Here is an 18023-nt window from a genome sequence, read left to right as displayed (position 1 = left end):
GAACTGGAAAACATCAAAAGCGCTTATTGCTTTTGTATAAAGTTAATACATTGCTGGTTTTGAACATACATCTTTTAGGTAAGGTTTAAAATTAAATTACATTTTGTACATAGTTTCATAGCTTTATTGTAACATATATTCTTACCAGTAGCAGCTCAAAACCATATAATTGACAGTTTTTTGTATAAAGTACTAACATTAATATTGAGTTAAAGGGCCTTTTGGTCAGCCCTCCTTCTCATGTGGGCCCTTGGGAACATGAATTGCTCACCCCTGCTCTACAAGATGGCCGACATGTATTTAGGTGTTCGTATCTCCCCAACAGAGTCACAGTGCTTTATAAAACATCCTTAAACCTTCCTTCTTGGTCTGGAGGTCTCAGTCCCGCCCAGAGCTTTGTTCTGTAGCTCGTTACGACGTGCATTGTAGACGGGGGGAGTTATCTCAACACACTGAGACTCTCTGATGCTACTCCCGCTTGTTGCGTTGAATTCGTTGCTAAGTGACGTTGGACTGTCTACTTTTATCCAATCACCGTTGGTGAAAGACGTCACGTGCTTTAAACTGACCAACCAGAGAGACGTTAGCTTCACTACTACCTGTTGAGGTTTATCCACAAGTCTTCACGCCAACAGACTTCCTACGTTACTGACGTCACCAGCTGACTGAAGCCCGCTGTCCCGATGAGACGCACGTTCTAGTCTGAAGAACACATTCTGTTCTCATCTTGGTTTCTCATGGTAAGACGGACACTTTGTTCCTCAGTTGCACGAACAGTAGAAAGCGAATGAGCTAATGCTACTGCCAGGCTAACGTGTAGCTACAGTAGCGTTGCGTTACGTCACGTTACGTCATGTTACGTCACGTTACCCTGATGCTCCTCCACCATCAGCCATGCTACTCCAGGCCAACGTGTAGTCACCCTCCTGTTACCCTACTGCTACCCCCATGTTACCCTCATGTTACCCTACTGCTACCCCATGTTACCCTCCTGTTACCCTACTGCTACCCCCATGTTACCCTACTGCTACCCCCATGTTACCCTCCTGTTACCCTACTGCTACCCCCATGTTACCCTCCTGTTACCCTACTGCTACCCTCCTGTTACCCTACTGCTACCCCCATGTTACCCTCCTGTTACCCTACTGCTACCCTCCTGTTACCCTCCTGCTACCCCCATGTTACCCTCCTGTTACCCTACTGCTACCCCCATGTCCCCCTCCTGTTACCCTACTGCTACCCCCATGTTACCCTCATGTTACCCTACTGCTACCCCCATGTTACCCTCATGTTACCCTACTGCTACCCCCATGTTACCCTACTGCTACCCCCATGTTACCCTCCTGTTACCCTACTGCTACCCCCATGTTACCCTCCTGTTACCCTACTGCTACCCCCATGTTACCCTCCTGTTACCCTACTGCTACCCCCATGTTACCCTCCTGTTACCCTACTGCTACCCCCATGTTACCCTCCTGTTACCCTACTGCTACCCCCATGTTACCCTACTGCTACCCCCATGTTACCCTCCTGTTACCCTACTGCTACCCCCATGTTACCCTCCTGTTGCCCTACTGCTACCCTCCTGTTACCCTACTGCTACCCCCATGTTACCCTCCTGTTGCCCTACTGCTACCCCCATGTTACCCTCCTGTTGCCCTACTGCTACCCCCATGTTACCCTCCTGTCCCCACATGACACCCACTACTGTACCTGTGGATGTGTGAGTTATGAACTGAACACAATCTGTCTCTCAGAGGAAGCCATGAGAACTCAGTCAAGTTCTCCTCCAGTGCACGTTTACGTGCACGAGGCCTCACCGGTGCACGTGCACGTGGACCAGGTGCATGTGAAGAGCCGGAGGACGAGTCCTCAGGTAGAGATCCACTTCTGTTTGACTTGTCAGTGATGTCTTTGGTTCTACTCTTTTCACTTTGTTATTGTAAATGTGCACATTTTGACTCTTCATCTTATTCTGTTTTCATATTTCCTGATAACTAGTGATGTCGTCTTGTCAGTTCTGTCCTCGTGCACATCTGTCCTCGTGCACGTCTGTCCTCGTGCACATGTGTCCTCGTGCACGTCTGTCCTCGTGCACGTCTGTCCTCGTGCACGTCTGTCCTGGTGCTGTCGCCCTGCTGCAGTGAACAGATGCTCTGACTGCTGCTCACTGTGTTTAAAGGGGAAGACCAAGGTCGACAGAGCAAACCTGCATCCCACAGCCAAGGTCAAAACGCGGGTGCCATGGATACCACCAGGAAAGGCCTCCGTACGAGACGCTTCATACAAGTGGGAGGTAACGACACGCACCCCCTCTGTTTAGACTGTTTTAGTGTCAGCACCAGGGAAACCTCATCCAGGTAAAGACACACTGGTGTGTAATTTGTAACAGGGGCCAACACACTGCCTTGAGATCACACAACCGCCAGGACCTGGACCTGAACAAGAACCTGGACCAGGACCTGAACCTGAACCTGAACCTGGACCAGGACCTGAACCTGAACACTCCCAGTCTGAGCTGCGGTTAGCGGACCTCGCCTCAGCAGGAGGAGGAGGTCTGTGCAGACGCCTCAGCCAGTATGAGAGCACGATGGAGAGCTTACTGACTGAAGTGAGCTCTCTGAGGAACCAGGTCAGTCCCTCCTCTTCATCACTTCCCTCCTCTTCATCCTCTCCAGCCTCTCCCAGTCTGGCCCGCGTAAGGTCAATCACAAATGAAAAATAAATAAATAGGATGCACGCCATGAATGCAATACAACGGCACTGTTTTTTACTTTGCTTTTACACACTACATGCTACACGCTACACACTACACGCTACACACTACATGCTACAGGCTACACGCTACACACTACACTCTACACATTACACGCTGCACACTACACGCTACACACTACACGCTACACACTACATGCTACACACTACACACTACACGCTACACACTACACACTACACGCTACAGGCTACACGCTACACACTACACTCTACACATTACACGCTGCACACTACACGCTACACACTACACGCTACACACTACATGCTACACGCTACACACTACACACTACACGCTACAGGCTACACGCTACACACTACACTCTACACATTACACGCTACACACTACACACTACACGCTACAGGCTACACGCTACACACTACACTCTACACATTACATACTACATGCTACACACTACACGCTACACACTACATGCTACACACTACATGCTAGTTACTACACGCTACACACTACACACTACATGCTACACGCTACATGCTACTTACTACACGCTACACACTACATGCTACTTACTACACGCTACACACTACATACTACACACTACACGCTATACACTACACACTACACGCTACACACTACATGCTACTTACTACACGCTACACACTACATACTACACACTACACGCTATACACTACACACTACACGCTACACACTACATGCTACACACTACACGCTACATGCTACACATTACACGCTACACATTACACGCTACACACTACATGCTACACACTACACGCTACACACTACATGCTACACACTACACATTACACGCTACACATTACACGTTACACACTACATGCTATACACTACACGCTACACACTACATGCTACACACTACATGCTACACACTACACGCTATACACTACACGCTACACACTACATACTACATGCTACACACTACACACTACACACTACATGCTACACACTACATGCTAGTTACTACACGCTACACACTACACACTACATGCTACACGCTACATGCTACTTACTACACGCTACACACTACATGCTACTTACTACACGCTACACACTACATACTACACGCTACACACTACACGCTACACACTACACACTACACGCTACATGCTACACACTACATACTACACACTACACGCTACACACTACATACTACACGCTACACACTACACGCTACACACTACACACTACACGCTACATGCTACACACTACATACTACACGCTACACACTACACGCTACACACTACACACTACACGCTACATGCTACACACTACACACTACACGCTACATGCTACACACTACACACTACACATTACATGCTACACACGACCAGTGCTGTCTGCTCACCGTGTGTCCACACACCTGGCTGCAGGTGGACCTGCGGCAGAAGGAGCAGCAGCTGGAGCGCCAGGCGGAGCGGCTGAGCGCGTCCCAGCAGGTGATCGCCCAGCAGGAGGAGGAGCTGGCCGAGGTGACCCAGGAGCTGGAGGACACGGAGCGGGACAACTCCCGCCTACGCCGGTCCATGGAGGAGCTGCTGGAGGAGACGCTCCACCACAGGTATCACCAGCGCCTCCACGGGCTTCACTCTCTGGACTCACGCTCACGACGTAAGAGGAACCTCTTGTGTTCGCAGACCGGACCGGACGCACAGCGAGGATCTGCTCAGCCAGCTGCTGGAGGCGGAGCTCCACGGGTCAGCAGCCGCCGAGCAAGTCTCCGTCCTGAGAGAGGCTGTTCACCAGCTGAGCGCTGTGAGTGATCACGGTCCTGTTGACGAGATGCAGGCATCCTTACACGAAGGAAGCCCAACGAGTTCTGACTTCATGTCGAAGAGCAGGCGTTTATATCAGGGTTCTTAGTCATGGAGAACCTGGAACAGTCATGTAAATGTGTTATATTCATGTGTTCATGTAAATGTGTTATATTCATGTGTTCATGACGTTCATTTACGCTGAGTTTGAAATAATGAATAATGATTTTAAAAGAAAGACTCAAAATATAAGCAGACATACATACAGGCATCTATATAAATGTTTATTCTTTTAATCAAACTATTGTCTCATTCATTTGAGTCATTTAAGGTTTACTGTATGCTTTGTGTTCTCATTGTTAGTTTAAATACTACATTTACTCACTTTTTACTGTTTACACCCAGACTTCACTAAATGTTTGTCATGACATTTGGTTAAAGTCATGAAACCCATTGGTCAGAATGTGTCTGAACCCTGTAGTTGGTCATACATGTTAATGTTGATCTATTTGGTGACTTCCAGTCCACAGCCTCTTTTATAACTCTCTCTCTCTCTCTCTCTCTCCTCTCTCCCCCCTGAAGAGGCTCTCTCTCTCTGACTCTTCTCTCTTGGCCCGGCAGAAGGATCTGCTGCTCCAGAAGCTGGAGACCTTTGAGAGCACTAACAGAGCTCTGCGGCTCGTCCTCAGAGAGCAGGCCGGGTCCCAGGTACAGGTGCTCCTCCTCTACAGACCATGAACACTACATGTCCTGAAGCAGAGCCTAACCTCCGTCTCTGAGCAGGTGGAGTCCATCCGGGTGTCGGAGCAGAAGCAGACGTTACTCCAGAGGCTGGCCGACACCGAGGCAGACAACGCTGTGAGTGTCTTCACACCGCTGTCCTGCAGGAGACAGTCATCCCATGTCCTGTGACACATCCATGTCTCCGCTGTGTGTAACATCTGCTCTGTAAGTGAAGCTGGCCTCACTTCCCTTACAGCGCCTTGTGGAGCAACTTCAAGAGAAGGACCGAGAGGTGCACCAGCTCTCCAGACGGGTCGACGCTGAGAAGGTACTGATGGTGTTCTCTACGTGCAGCTGTCAGTCTGTGGACGTCAAGCAGGATCCAAACATGTCTCTCCAGAGGAATCCTGTACCTACAGCGTGTCGAAGCAGAACACATGTGTGTCCCTACCATGACCTCTACTGCACTCTGTGACTGCAGGACAATGCAAAGAGCACAGCGGACTGGTCCAAGAGTCTGGACTCAACCAGAGCTCATCTACAGGGACGGCTGCGGAGCAAAGAGGCGGAGAACAACCGGCTGGCTGTGCAAGTGAAGGTGTGTTCTACACCATGTGACCTGTTTCAGTGTGGACCGGGCCGTAACCCGTGGTTCTGCCCTCTCCTCTGGTTCAGAACCTGGAGCTCTCAGCCGGCCAGCAGAAGGCGGAGCTGCAGCGTCTGAAGCAGCAGCTGCAGAGGCTGAGGCTGCAGAGCGGAGAGGAGAGAGAAGCTCTGAAGAGAGCCACGAGGAGCCAGAGGCACCGAGCAGAGAGCAGCCAGGAGAGCAGGGACCTGCTGAGCATGCAGCTGCTGGACATGGTGACACGCACACACACACACACACACACACACACACACACACACACACACACACACACACACACACACACACACACACACACCCCTTAGTAACAGGCTCTGTTCCACAGGAGAAGCAGGTGGCTGAGGCGCTGGCAGCAGCTGAGAGCTGGCAGAGCCTCCACGCCCAGGAGCTGCAGCACAGGAGCAGACTGGAGGCGGAGCTGTCGCTGCTGAGCAGGTAACTACCGCTCTGTTCAGCAGGTAACTACCGCTCTGTTTAGTAGGTAGCTACCGCTCTGTTTAGTAGGTAACTACCGCTCTGTTCAGTAGGTAACTACCGCTCTGTCAGGCTGCAGACCAGCAACCAGATGATTGGCTTTTTCTATGTGAATACATTCTATTGTATATCGACCAGCATCCATTCACCAAAAAGGTTCTGTCAGGCCTTTAAGACCCCGTCCCTTTATTCACCTCCACATCTCCTACACTGAGCATGTGTCTTAACCGAAGCGCATATATATATATATATATATATATATATATATATATATATATATATATATATATATATATATATATATATATATATATATATATATATATATATATATGTATATATGTATATATATATATATATATATATATATATATATGTATTATTATTATTATTATTTTAGGCCTTTATTGAGCCAGGCTTGTTCCATTGAGATGAGAGATCTCTTTTACGAGGGAGACCTGGTCCAGACCAACATCAGCATTAACACTGAACATATTAGCACAGAGAGTTGAGTAACACCGAGTGTTCAAAATCAGATTCACCAAAGTCTCTTAATTCGATAAGTTTGTCCTAAACTTGCTTGTTGAAGAATGCACCTCATGAAGTCTGCATATGGGATGTTTGATCAGTCATCCGTGATTTCTTTCTAAAAGCAAGTGGTCCATGTTGAGGCAGTCAGAGCAGCAGCTGCACCTCGTGAGAGAGTGAAACCGCTGCAGCGTATTCCTCCGGCTCTGAAGGCGTGTGAATGCCATGTTGGTCATGTGAGAGGGACTGAGACGGTGTGTTGTGTGACGCAGCCGGACAGCAGCGCTGACGGAGCAGCTGCAGACTGCAGTGGACCAAGGCCGAGCCCAGAGAGAGGCCCTGCTGGAGGACCTGCAGGGGCGGACCGCCCAGACCACCGCGGCCCACCTGGAGAAGCAGGCGCTCAAGGTGAGGTCAACACCTCTACACACCTGTGGTGCTCTATGTCGTGGCTTCTTTGACTTGTGTAAAGTAGCAGGTTGTGTGTCACGATGTTCCTGTCAGGATGCATCCTCTGCTCTGGAGGAGAAGCTGGCCACGTCTCAGGCAGAGCTCCAGCAGGTCAGAGCCTCCATCCAGCAGTATGAAAGCCTGCTGGACAGTTATAAGATCCAGGTATGTGAACATGGAACCGGATCCCCTGAGATGACTCGTGTCTCTTGTGGTGAGTTGGCCAAGAGTTAACTTCAACTCTGAGTGTTAATCAACAGAAGAGGTTATAGACATGGAGCATGTTTGAGGGGGCCATAATAAAACACACTCACTTAACAGACGCCCTGAAGCCCATGATTGGCCTGGAGAGTGGAGGCATTGCGTAACATGGTAACCTGCCTAGAATGACCGCGTGCATCACAATATACAAAAGCTGAATCCTGCTCAGTCTTTTATTTAACATTTCTATCTGAAGTTCACCTTTGGGCCACATGAGGGATGTTCATTGTAGTCTGTACATTTATAACATGTAATCTACTATTAAAGACAAGAGTACATTCTGTTAAACAAATGCATATCTCTTCTAAATGGCTGCTTTATCTCTTCAAGATAATAGACGTGGATGTGGAAATGGTCATTGATGCACAAGTTATAAGTTATAGACTATTGTGAATTGGGTTGCTTTGGCTTTCATTTCTAAAGTGTGTCCCCCAGGAACATGTTTGTGAAACACTGGTCTAGCTGAGACAGGAGAGGTACACGACGTTAAGACTTCCAATGTGAGGCTTAAAATCTGCCAAGTGCAACGGTATTTATATGTATCAGCTCAATACACGCACTTCAAGTACAGCCTTAGTTTAGTTTGCATTAAAAGCAGTCTCAGCGTAGGAGTATGAGGTGGTGTTAGCACAACTATCCATGTTCATGTTCATCAAAAGTGAAGCATTCATGTTCTGTGCAGGTTGGAAAGACCCGGGCCGAAGCCGATGAGTACCGGGTCCGCCTGGCTGAGGCGCAGCAGGAGGCGCAGGCCGTGTGCAGGCAGGCGGAGCAGGAAGTGGAGGCGGTGCGCAGCGAGCTGCTGGGCCGGCTGGCCGCCTTGCAGCCGCTTCCAGAAGCCCTACGGCGCTCTGAGCTGCAGCTGCAGGAGGCCCGGGCCCGGGAGCAGGGCCAGGAGAGACGTAGCACGGAGCTCAGCACCACCCTGCGCGACCTCTGTATGAAGGTACCGACCTCTGTATGAAGGTACCCACCTCTGTATGAAGGTACCCACCTCTGTATGAAGGTACCCACCTCTGCATGAAGGTACCCACCTCTGCATGAAGGTACCCACCTCTGTATGAAGGTACCCACCTCTGTATGAAGGTACCCACCTCTGTATGAAGGTACCCACCTCTGTATGAAGGTACCCACCTCTGTATGAAGGTACCCACCTCTGTATGAAGGTACCCACCTTTTGTATGAAGGTACCCACCTCTGTATGAAGGTACCCATCTCTGTATGAAGGTACCCACCTCTGTATGAAGGTACCCACCTCTGTTTGAAGGTACCCACCTTTTGTATGAAGGTACCCACCTCTGTATGAAGGTACCCACCTCTGTATGAAGGTACCCACCTCTGTATGAAGGTACCCACCTCTGCATGAAGGTACCCACCTCTGCATGAAGATACCCACCTCTGTATGAAGGTACCGACCTCTGTATGAAGATACCCACCTCTGTATGAAGGTACCCACCTCTGCATGAAGGTACCCACCTCTGCATGAAGATACCCACCTCTGTATGAAGGTACCCACCTCTGTATGAAGGTACCGACCTCTGTATGAAGATACCCACCTCTGTATGAAGGTACCGACCTCTGTATGAAGATACCCACCTCTGTATGAAGGTACCCACCTCTGTATGAAGGTACCCACCTCTGTATGAAGGTACCCACCTCTGTTTGAAGGTACCCACCTTTTGTATGAAGGTACCCACCTCTGTATGAAGGTACCCATCTCTGTATGAAGGTACCCACCTCTGTTTGAAGGTACCCACCTCTGTTTGAAGGTACCCACCTTTTGTATGAAGGTACCCACCTCTGTATGAAGGTACCCATCTCTGTATGAAGGTACCCACCTCTGTATGAAGGTACCCACCTCTGTATGAAGGTACCCACCTCTGTATGAAGGTACCCACCTCTGCATGAAGATACCCACCTCTGTATGAAGGTACCCACCTCTGTATGAAGGTACCCACCTCTGTATGAAGGTACCCACCTCTGTATGAAGGTACCGACCTCTGTATGAAGGTACCCACCTCTGTATGAAGGTACCCAAACAACATTGGAATGAGGCCACTATTCATCGCCATCATTATACATCGTTAATGGAAATGATTATCATAATTGGCAATAACATGAATGTCTTAAAGCAGCACATCAATGAAAGCTGTCGGGAGGAACCTAAATGGATGAAGCACTTGTGTTGTCAGGTGGAGACCCAGAGCAGCCAGGCGGAGCTCCTCCGACAGAAGAACCAGGTTCTGCTGGAGGAGAACCGACAGCTCCAGCAGCGAGTGGAGAGTCTGGAGAGGTCAGACACTGCTTTCCTCCTCCTGGCGTTGTGTTGAAACCAGAGGGTTCAGTCTCACATGGACACCTTCTCTTTGTGGATCGCTAACTGCATTTAAACACTGCACTTGAGTCGTAAGCATCGCTTGTAGAATAATGAAGCAATCCTAACGGTACGAGTCAGTGCACTGGTTAACGGGTCCCTCTAACTGGTCGTGGTGGCTGTCCTGGGTCCTACAGGAAGCTGGGTGAGGCCGGCTCTCAGAACACAGACCTGCTGGCGCTCATCACCAAGCGGGAAGACGCCGTCTGCAGCAGTCAGCTGCGCCTGGAGGAGAGAACCAGGGAGTGTTCTCTGCTGAGCCGGAAGCTGGAGGAAGCTCTGGGGGACGCTCACCAACAGGTTAACTGAGCCGTGTCCTGTAGAGAGTGTGCTCATAGAGTAGCAGGTCATCATTAGCACTGCGTCAGACAGCGTAGCCTCCTCACTCCTTTCATTGAGACCTCTGCAGTGAAGAAAGGAGTGCACACACCCCCCCCCCACACACACACACACAGACACACACACACACACACAGAGGTTCTTTGACTAAAATGCATGGTTGTCCAGCAAAAAGTAGAACCTGAGCTCACACAGTGTTTCACTTGGGTTTGTCGGGCTGCGTGTGGTTATAAGTGAGCTTGCATGTTGTTGGTACATCCTACAGTATATCAGTGACCTACTATTTAACCCAGTGTGTCATATTTGTCTCCAGATGTCAGAGACCAGAGGACTTGCTGCCAACAAAGAACGCTCGACCCAGTACAAGATGCTGGACTTAGAGGCTCAACTTAGCAGGACGACCTCAGAAATCAATCAACTGCGACGCAGCAAGGAGGAGGTAAAGCCTCCATTGATGTTCTACCCAAAGTTTGTATGCATCTGCTGTGTCTTTAGGTCTATCAGGTGTGTCTTTAGGTTTAGGTCTATCTGCTGTGTCTTTAGGTCTATCAGGTGTGTCTTTAGGGTTAGGTCTATCTGCTGTGTCTTTAGGTCTATCAGGTGTGTCTTTAGGTCTATCTGCTGTGTCTTTAGGTCTATCAGGTGTGTCTTTAGGTCTATCAGGTGTGTCTTTAGGTCTATCAGGTGTGTCTTTAGGTCTATCTGCTGTGTCTTTAGGTCTATCTGCTGTGTCTTTAGGTCTATCTGCTGTGTCTTTAGGTCTATCAGGTGTGTCTTTAGGTCTATCTGCTGTGTCTTTAGGTCTATCTGCTGTGTCTTTAGGTCTATCAGGTGTGTCTTTAGGTCTATCTGCTGTGTCTTTAGGTCTATCTGCTGTGTCTTTAGGTCTATCAGGTGTGTCTTTAGGTCTATCAGGTGTGTCTTTAGGTTTGTCTGCTGTGTCTTTAGGTCTATCTGCTGTGTCTTTAGGTCTATCAGGTGTGTCTTTAGGTCTATCAGGTGTGTCTTTAGGTCTATCTGCTGTGTCTTTAGGTCTATCAGGTGTGTCTTTAGGTCTATCTGCTGTGTCTTTAGGTCTATCAGGTGTGTCTATAGGTCTATCAGGTGTGTCTTTAGGTCTATCAGGTGTGTCTTTAGGTCTATCTGCTGTGTCTTTAGGTCTATCAGGTGTGTCTTTAGGTCTATCTGCTGTGTCTATAGGTCTATCAGGTGTGTCTTTAGGTCTATCTGCTGTGTCTTTAGGTCTATCAGGTGTGTCTTTAGGTCTATCAGGTGTGTCTTTAGGTCTATCTGCTGTGTCTTTAGGTCTATCAGGTGTGTCTTTAGGTCTATCTGCTGTGTCTTTAGGTCTATCAGGTGTGTCTATAGGTCTATCAGGTGTGTCTTTAGGTCTATCAGGTGTGTCTTTAGGTCTATCTGCTGTGTCTTTAGGTCTATCAGGTGTGTCTTTAGGTCTATCTGCTGTGTCTATAGGTCTATCAGGTGTGTCTTTAGGTCTATCAGGTGTGTCTTTAGGTCTATCTGCTGTGTCTTTAGGTCTATCAGGTGTGTCTACAGGTCTATCAGGTGTGTCTTTAAGTCAGTGTTTTTCAACCTTTTTTGAGCCGCGGCACATTTTCTACAATAAAAAAATCCCGCGGCACTCCAACAACCCAAAAAGTTACAGAATGTCACAGTATTCAGTGTTTCCCCTGGTTTACAGCTTCAGGGGGGGAGCGACTGACGGACATACTACATCGTGGCACCTCACAGTACTACAAAGTAATACTTCACAGTACTACAAAGTAATACTTCACAGTACTAGTGACTCCATCTGTGCTTTTATAAATAATAGAACATTGAAATCACTTTCAATTAAAAACAACAAGCTATTTTTTTGCAAAACAGAATGAGTGCAGATGTGTGAGCATAACGTTGTATCATTAATAGTGGCTGCAGTGAGCTGCTTTCCTCTACAACTCTTTTTAAAACGAGGTTGATTTGATGCAGCCGTTCTCAGTTCATGCTCCATGTTGACGACGCAACAGCAGAAGAGACGACCTCACGGAGATCTCATAAAGATCGGCTTTTGGCGAAATGACAAGAATCGGCGAGTCGTACATGCGCATGTGACCCATTAACGGCGTACGGTAAAACCATCATTTCCTCTTGCGCCCCACCTGTAATACGCCCCAGTTTGATAAATACTGACTTAAAGGAAACATGGTGTTCATTTATTTTAATGATGACCACAAAGTGAGCAGGCTCTATCACTTGAGTGTGTTTTTCGGGCTTTTGGAAGAATATTTCCAGAGCCTCAGAAACGTCAGAAACGTCATTGATGGAGCGCCAGGCTGCAGCCTGTTGGACGTTTGTCTTGACCTACAAATACCTTAACTGTTGGGCTTTAAACATGAGAGCTCATAGCTTAAAATAGTGATAGCTCTCTGTCCACTGTGTCTCCTGTGTGCATCGCATCGGGGAGGAAAGAGTTGTAACGCGACCCAGAAATGACGAGCTGTCGTGTACGATCAACAACATACGGCCGTTTAGTTTGTTTATAGCAGAACAAGGTGCAGACCTGTTCTATAGGAAACTACTAGGCCAGACACTATATTGCAGCTCACACGCTCAACAATGGAAAATTATTTGCGGCAGCTAAATAATATTTTTTTGGACCAATTAAGTGAAATTGGAAATTTTCTCACGGCACACTGGTGTGCCGCGGCACAGTGGTTGACAATCACTGCTTTAAGTCTATCAGGTGTGTCTTTAGGTTTAGGTCTATGAGGGTGTCTACAGGTCTATCAGGTGTGTGTTTCTGACGCTCAGGTGGAGCGGCGCTACCAGAGCCGGCTGCAGGATGTGAAGGATCGTCTGGAGCAGTCCGACAGCACCAACCGAAGTCTGCAGAACTACGTCCAGTTCCTCAAAGCCTCCTATGCCAACGTGTTTGGAGACCTGGCCCTCAACAGCTCGCTGCGGGGCCCCTCCCCCGTCTGACGTCTGTTTGCGTGGCCCCTCCCCCGTCTGACGTCTGTCAACGTGGCTCCTCCCCCATCTGATGTCTGTCAGCGTGGCCCCTCCCCTGGCTCCTCCTCTCACCCCCTCCTCTCACTCGCTGGCCCCTCCCTCTCACTCGCTGGCTCCTCCTCTCACCCCCTCCTCCCACCCCCTCCTCTCACCCACTGGCTCCTCCTCTCACTCACTGGCCCCCTCCCTCTCACTCTCTGGCCCCTCCTCTCACCCTCTGGTTCCTCCCTCTCACTCACTGGCCCCTCTCCTGGCTCCTCCATCTCACCCTCTGGCCCCTCCATCTCACCCTCTGGCCCCTCCATCTCACCCTCTGGCCCCTCCATCTCACCCTCTGGCTCCTCCTCTCACCCTCTGGCCCCTCCATCTCACCCGCTGGCTCCTCCCTCTCACCCTCTGGCCCCTCCATCTCACCCTCTGGCCCCTCCATCTCACCCTCTGGCCCCTCCATCTCCCCCTCTGGCTCCTCCCTCTCACCTTCTGGCCCCTCCATCTCACCCTCTGGCCCCTCCATCTCACCCTCTGGCCCCTCCATCTCACCCGCTGGCTCCTCCCTCTCACCCGCTGGCCCCTTCTCTCACCCTCTGGCTCCTCCCTCTTTACTCACAACAACGACTCCCACCTCACTGAACACAAGACATTTTGGAGACATTGGTTTTCTTCCTATATTCTTTATGATTTTATTGTTTGTTTTAGGATCTTTGCATCTCATGATTACAAAAGATACTGCTACTCTTCACCAGTAGATTTAATGGCTCCTTGGAGCTTTTTTAGATTGAATGTTTTCTTCAGAAATGTATGATTGGATATCAAAGTCAGTTAGTATTTCACACGCCAAAGACAATAAGTGACCAGAGGTAACAGAGTGTCTGTGACCAGAGGTAACAGACTGTCTGTGACCAGAGGTAACAGACTGTCTGTGACCAGAGGTAACAGACTGTCTGTGACCAGAGGTAACAGACTGTCTGTGACCAGAGGTAACAGAGTGTCTGTGACCAGAGGTAACAGAGTGTCTGTGACCAGAGGTAACAGAGTGTCTGTGACCAGAGGTAACAGACTGTCTGTGACCAGAGGTAACAGAGTGTCTGTGACCAGAGGTAACAGACTGTCTGTGACCAGAGGTAACAGAGTGTCTGTGACCAGAGGTAACAGAGTGTCTGTGACCAGAGGTAACAGACTGTCTGTGACCAGAGGTAACAGAGTGTCTGTGACCAGAGGTAACAGAGTGTCTGTGACCAGAGGTAACAGACTGTCTGTGACCAGAGGTAACAGAGTGTCTGTGACCAGAGGTAACAGAGTGTCTGTGACCAGAGGTAACAGACTGTCTGTGACCAGAGGTAACAGAGTGTCTGTGACCAGAGGTAACAGAGTGTCTGTGACCAGAGGTAACAGACTGTCTGTGACCAGAGGTAACAGAGTGTCTGTGACCAGAGGTAACAGAGTGTCTGTGACCAGAGGTAACAGACTGTCTGTGACCAGAGGTAACAGACAGTCTGTGACCAGAGGTAACAGACACTCTGTGACCAGAGGTAACAGACTACGTACTGTATTTGTACTGCTGTGTACTAAACGTATTGTGTGCTTGTTTACATGCATACAATGCTTTACCCATTATGTGGCACAACATGTGCTCTAATAGATGTGAGGTGTTTGATGGGCTGGAGCTGAAAACATCACTGCTCTCTCTGTCCGGTGTCTGGAGGAGAGCGAGGTGTCAACCCGTTTCTATTACTACATTATTGTTGCTGGTCCATGAGTGTGTTCAATGAGTGAATAATTAATATCCAATATGGGTAACTTCATTTAACGTGTCAATAAAACAACAAAACTGTTTTTCCACCTGATTCAAACGGTTTTCTCAGCTCTGATTGTGTTGGTGTCGTATAGTTACAGAGGATTCACACTGTAGAGTAAGTATGGAGGCTGAGATGAAGCCTCCTTTCAACACTACATGTACGTCTTCACATTGTGAGAGGGCCGTTCACATGGAAAGGAGGCAGGGAAATGTGCATCATTCGTAACTATTAAAGACGTGTACTTAAGCCGGTTTATGCATAATCTATGATCTAGGTTCTATGTTCATGATCTATGATTACGATCTATGATCTATGCATGTGTACTGTGATGCAGCGGCTTAGAGCCCAAGACAAATGTCTCTGCGGGACAATAAAGTACATATTTATCTTTTAAATAATGACTCAAACAATGTGTAACAGCTCATGAACAGATGATGTATTGTGTGATTAATTATTGTGGAAGTCAGCTGAACCCTCCAGACAACAGTTCAATTCAATTCAGTTTATTTTATATAGCCCAACATCACAAATACAAGTTTGCCTCGGAGGGCTTTACAATCTGTACACATGACATCCCTGTCCCGGGACCTCACATCGGATCAGGAAAAACTCCCCCAAAAAGATAGTAAAAATCCTTTCACAGGGAAAAAAAAGGGGAAGAAACCTGAGGGAGAGCAACAGAGGAGGATCCCTCTCCCCGGATGGACAGAAGCAATAGATGTCATGTGGCCAGAATGAATAACGTAACGGAGTTACAGCACATTCAAATGAAATTAAATGAAATGATTCATATAATGAGTAGTAGGCATGGTCCATGATCCAGATAGCCACGATCCATTAAGCAGAAGGAGGTAGAGAGGAGGGGCATCCCAGGGGCAGTGGGAGGAGAAAGCAGGGCCATGGCAGCTGGCAGGACGGCTCCAGGCCAGTTGCATCAGCAGGGCCATGGTTGTATCAGCAGGGCCAGGGGGGAGGACCGGGGTCCTCCCCCTGGTTCCAGGCAGCCACGAATCCATGGAAAAAGAAAGTAGAGTTAGTAATATGCATTGAAGAGACAATCATTTATCCAGAAGGAGAGAAAGAAGAGGTGAAGAGGAGGAGAGGAGACGCGAAAGAGGAAGAGAAGGAGAGGAGGAGCTCAGTGTATCCTAAAATGTCCCCCAGCAGTCTAGGCCTATAGCAGCATATCTAGGGGCTGGACCAGGGCAAACCTGAGCCAGCCCTAACTATAAGCCTGAAACAGCCCTAACTATAAGCTATCAAAGAGGAAAGTCTTAAGTCTACTCTTAAATGAGGTGACTGTCTGACCCCCGGACTGAAAGTGGAAGCTGATTCCACAGAAGAGGAGCCCGATAACTGAAAGCTCTAGCCCCCAACCTACTTTTTAACACTCTGGGAACCACAAGTAACCCTGCATTCAGTGAGCGTAATGCTCTCGTGGGGTAATATGGCACTAAAAGGTCCTTAAGATATGATGGTGCATCACCAGTTAAGGCTTTATAGGTAAGGAGAAGGATTTTAAATATGATTCTCGATCTTACAGGAAGCCAGTGTAGAGCAGTAATGTGATCTCTCTTCCGCGTCCTCGTTAGTACACGAGCTGCAGCATTCTGGATCAGTTGGAGAGATCCAAGGGATTTACCAGGGCAGCCTGATAAAACGGAGTTACAGTAATCCAGTCTTGAGGTAACAAATGCGTGGATCAATGTTTCTGCATCGCGTTGAGACAGGATGTGCCGGATCTTTGAGATGTTCCGTAGGTGAAAAAAGGCGGTGCTTGAGATCTGTTTCACATGGGAGCCAAAGGACAGGTCCTGGTCAAAAATAATTCCGAGATTCCTTACGGTGGTGGTAGATGCCAGAGCGATGCCATCCAGATAAACCATATCATCAGATACTTGATTTCTGAGGTGTTCTGGTCCGAGTAAAATAACTTCAGTCTTGTCCGAGTTCAGCAGCAGGAAGTTGCAGGTCAACCAGGTTTTGATGTCTTTAAGACACGCTTGAAGTTTAGCGACTTGGTTAATTTCATCTTGTTTGATCGACAGATATAGTTGAGTATCATCGGCATAACAGTGAAAGTTTATGGCGTGTTTTCTGATAATATTGCCTAAAGGAAGCATATATAAGGTGAATAAAATTGGTCCAAGCACAGAACCCTGTGGAACTCCATGGCGAACGGCAGTGGTAACCGAGGCCTCATCGTTTACAAATACAAACTGAGATCGATCTGATAAATACGACTTAAACCAGCTTAGTGCTGTACCTTTAATACCAGAGGTGTCAAGTAACGAAGTACAAATACTTCGTTACTTTACTTCAGTAGAAATTTTGGGTATCTGTACTTCACTGGAGTATTTATTTTTCAGACGACTTTTTACTTTGACTCCTTACATTTTCACGCAAATATCTGTACTTTCTACTCCCTACATTTTAAAAATAGCCTCGTTACTATTTCATTTTGGTTTGTTTTCATTCCGGCTTGTCATCGTTCAAAAACACACACAAACCTCTCCGCCCCGTTGCTCACAGATACGTGTGCACGCACACATCTGTGAGCACGTCAGGTGAGCGCTGAACACACACCAGCGGACAGAGAGCGTCGAAAAATATGTCGCGTGAAAAGTAGACCGCTATATCTGCGTTTTAAACACTCCCAGGGTGAAGATGCAGCAGAAGCTCTCCTGTAAGGAGCAACCGGAGTTCTCCTCGCACCGGAGCAGCTCTCTGAACCCGGAGCAGCTCTCCTGTTTCAGGTGAAACGAGCCAAAGTGCTCGTGTCTTCTACCAACAATGAGCTGCTGGCTTCACATATTACACAAGTATAAAGTACACGGATATAAAACTAAGTCATTAATACATACATGGACAAATGCCTGTACTTTCGGGTAAATGG

The 18023-nt window shown here is 48.2% G+C and overlaps 1 protein-coding gene across 1 annotated transcript; it reads left to right on the top strand.

Moving 5' to 3' along the window:
* Nucleotides 1-1765: 1765 nt before the first annotated feature.
* On the top strand, nucleotides 1766-13301 carry odf2a (outer dense fiber of sperm tails 2a; the record flags this gene model as incomplete). The annotated part of the gene is made up of 19 exons (XM_079234855.1): nucleotides 1766-1876; nucleotides 2183-2296; nucleotides 2393-2419; nucleotides 2474-2632; nucleotides 4144-4331; nucleotides 4408-4525; nucleotides 5107-5232; nucleotides 5308-5382; nucleotides 5504-5575; nucleotides 5729-5845; nucleotides 6001-6108; nucleotides 6219-6328; nucleotides 7168-7303; nucleotides 7400-7510; nucleotides 8289-8552; nucleotides 9799-9899; nucleotides 10118-10280; nucleotides 10633-10758; nucleotides 13131-13301. The coding sequence occupies 19 exons, from the start codon at nucleotides 1766-1768 to the stop codon at nucleotides 13299-13301; spliced, it is 2397 nt and encodes a 798-aa protein (XP_079090981.1).
* Between the last annotated feature and the right edge of the window lie 4722 nt (nucleotides 13302-18023).

Source organism: Taurulus bubalis, assembly GCF_910589615.1.
Source record: "Taurulus bubalis genome assembly, chromosome: 19".
Lineage (NCBI taxonomy): Eukaryota > Metazoa > Chordata > Actinopteri > Perciformes > Cottidae > Taurulus > Taurulus bubalis.
This window is presented reverse-complemented; position numbering and strand designations above follow the sequence as displayed.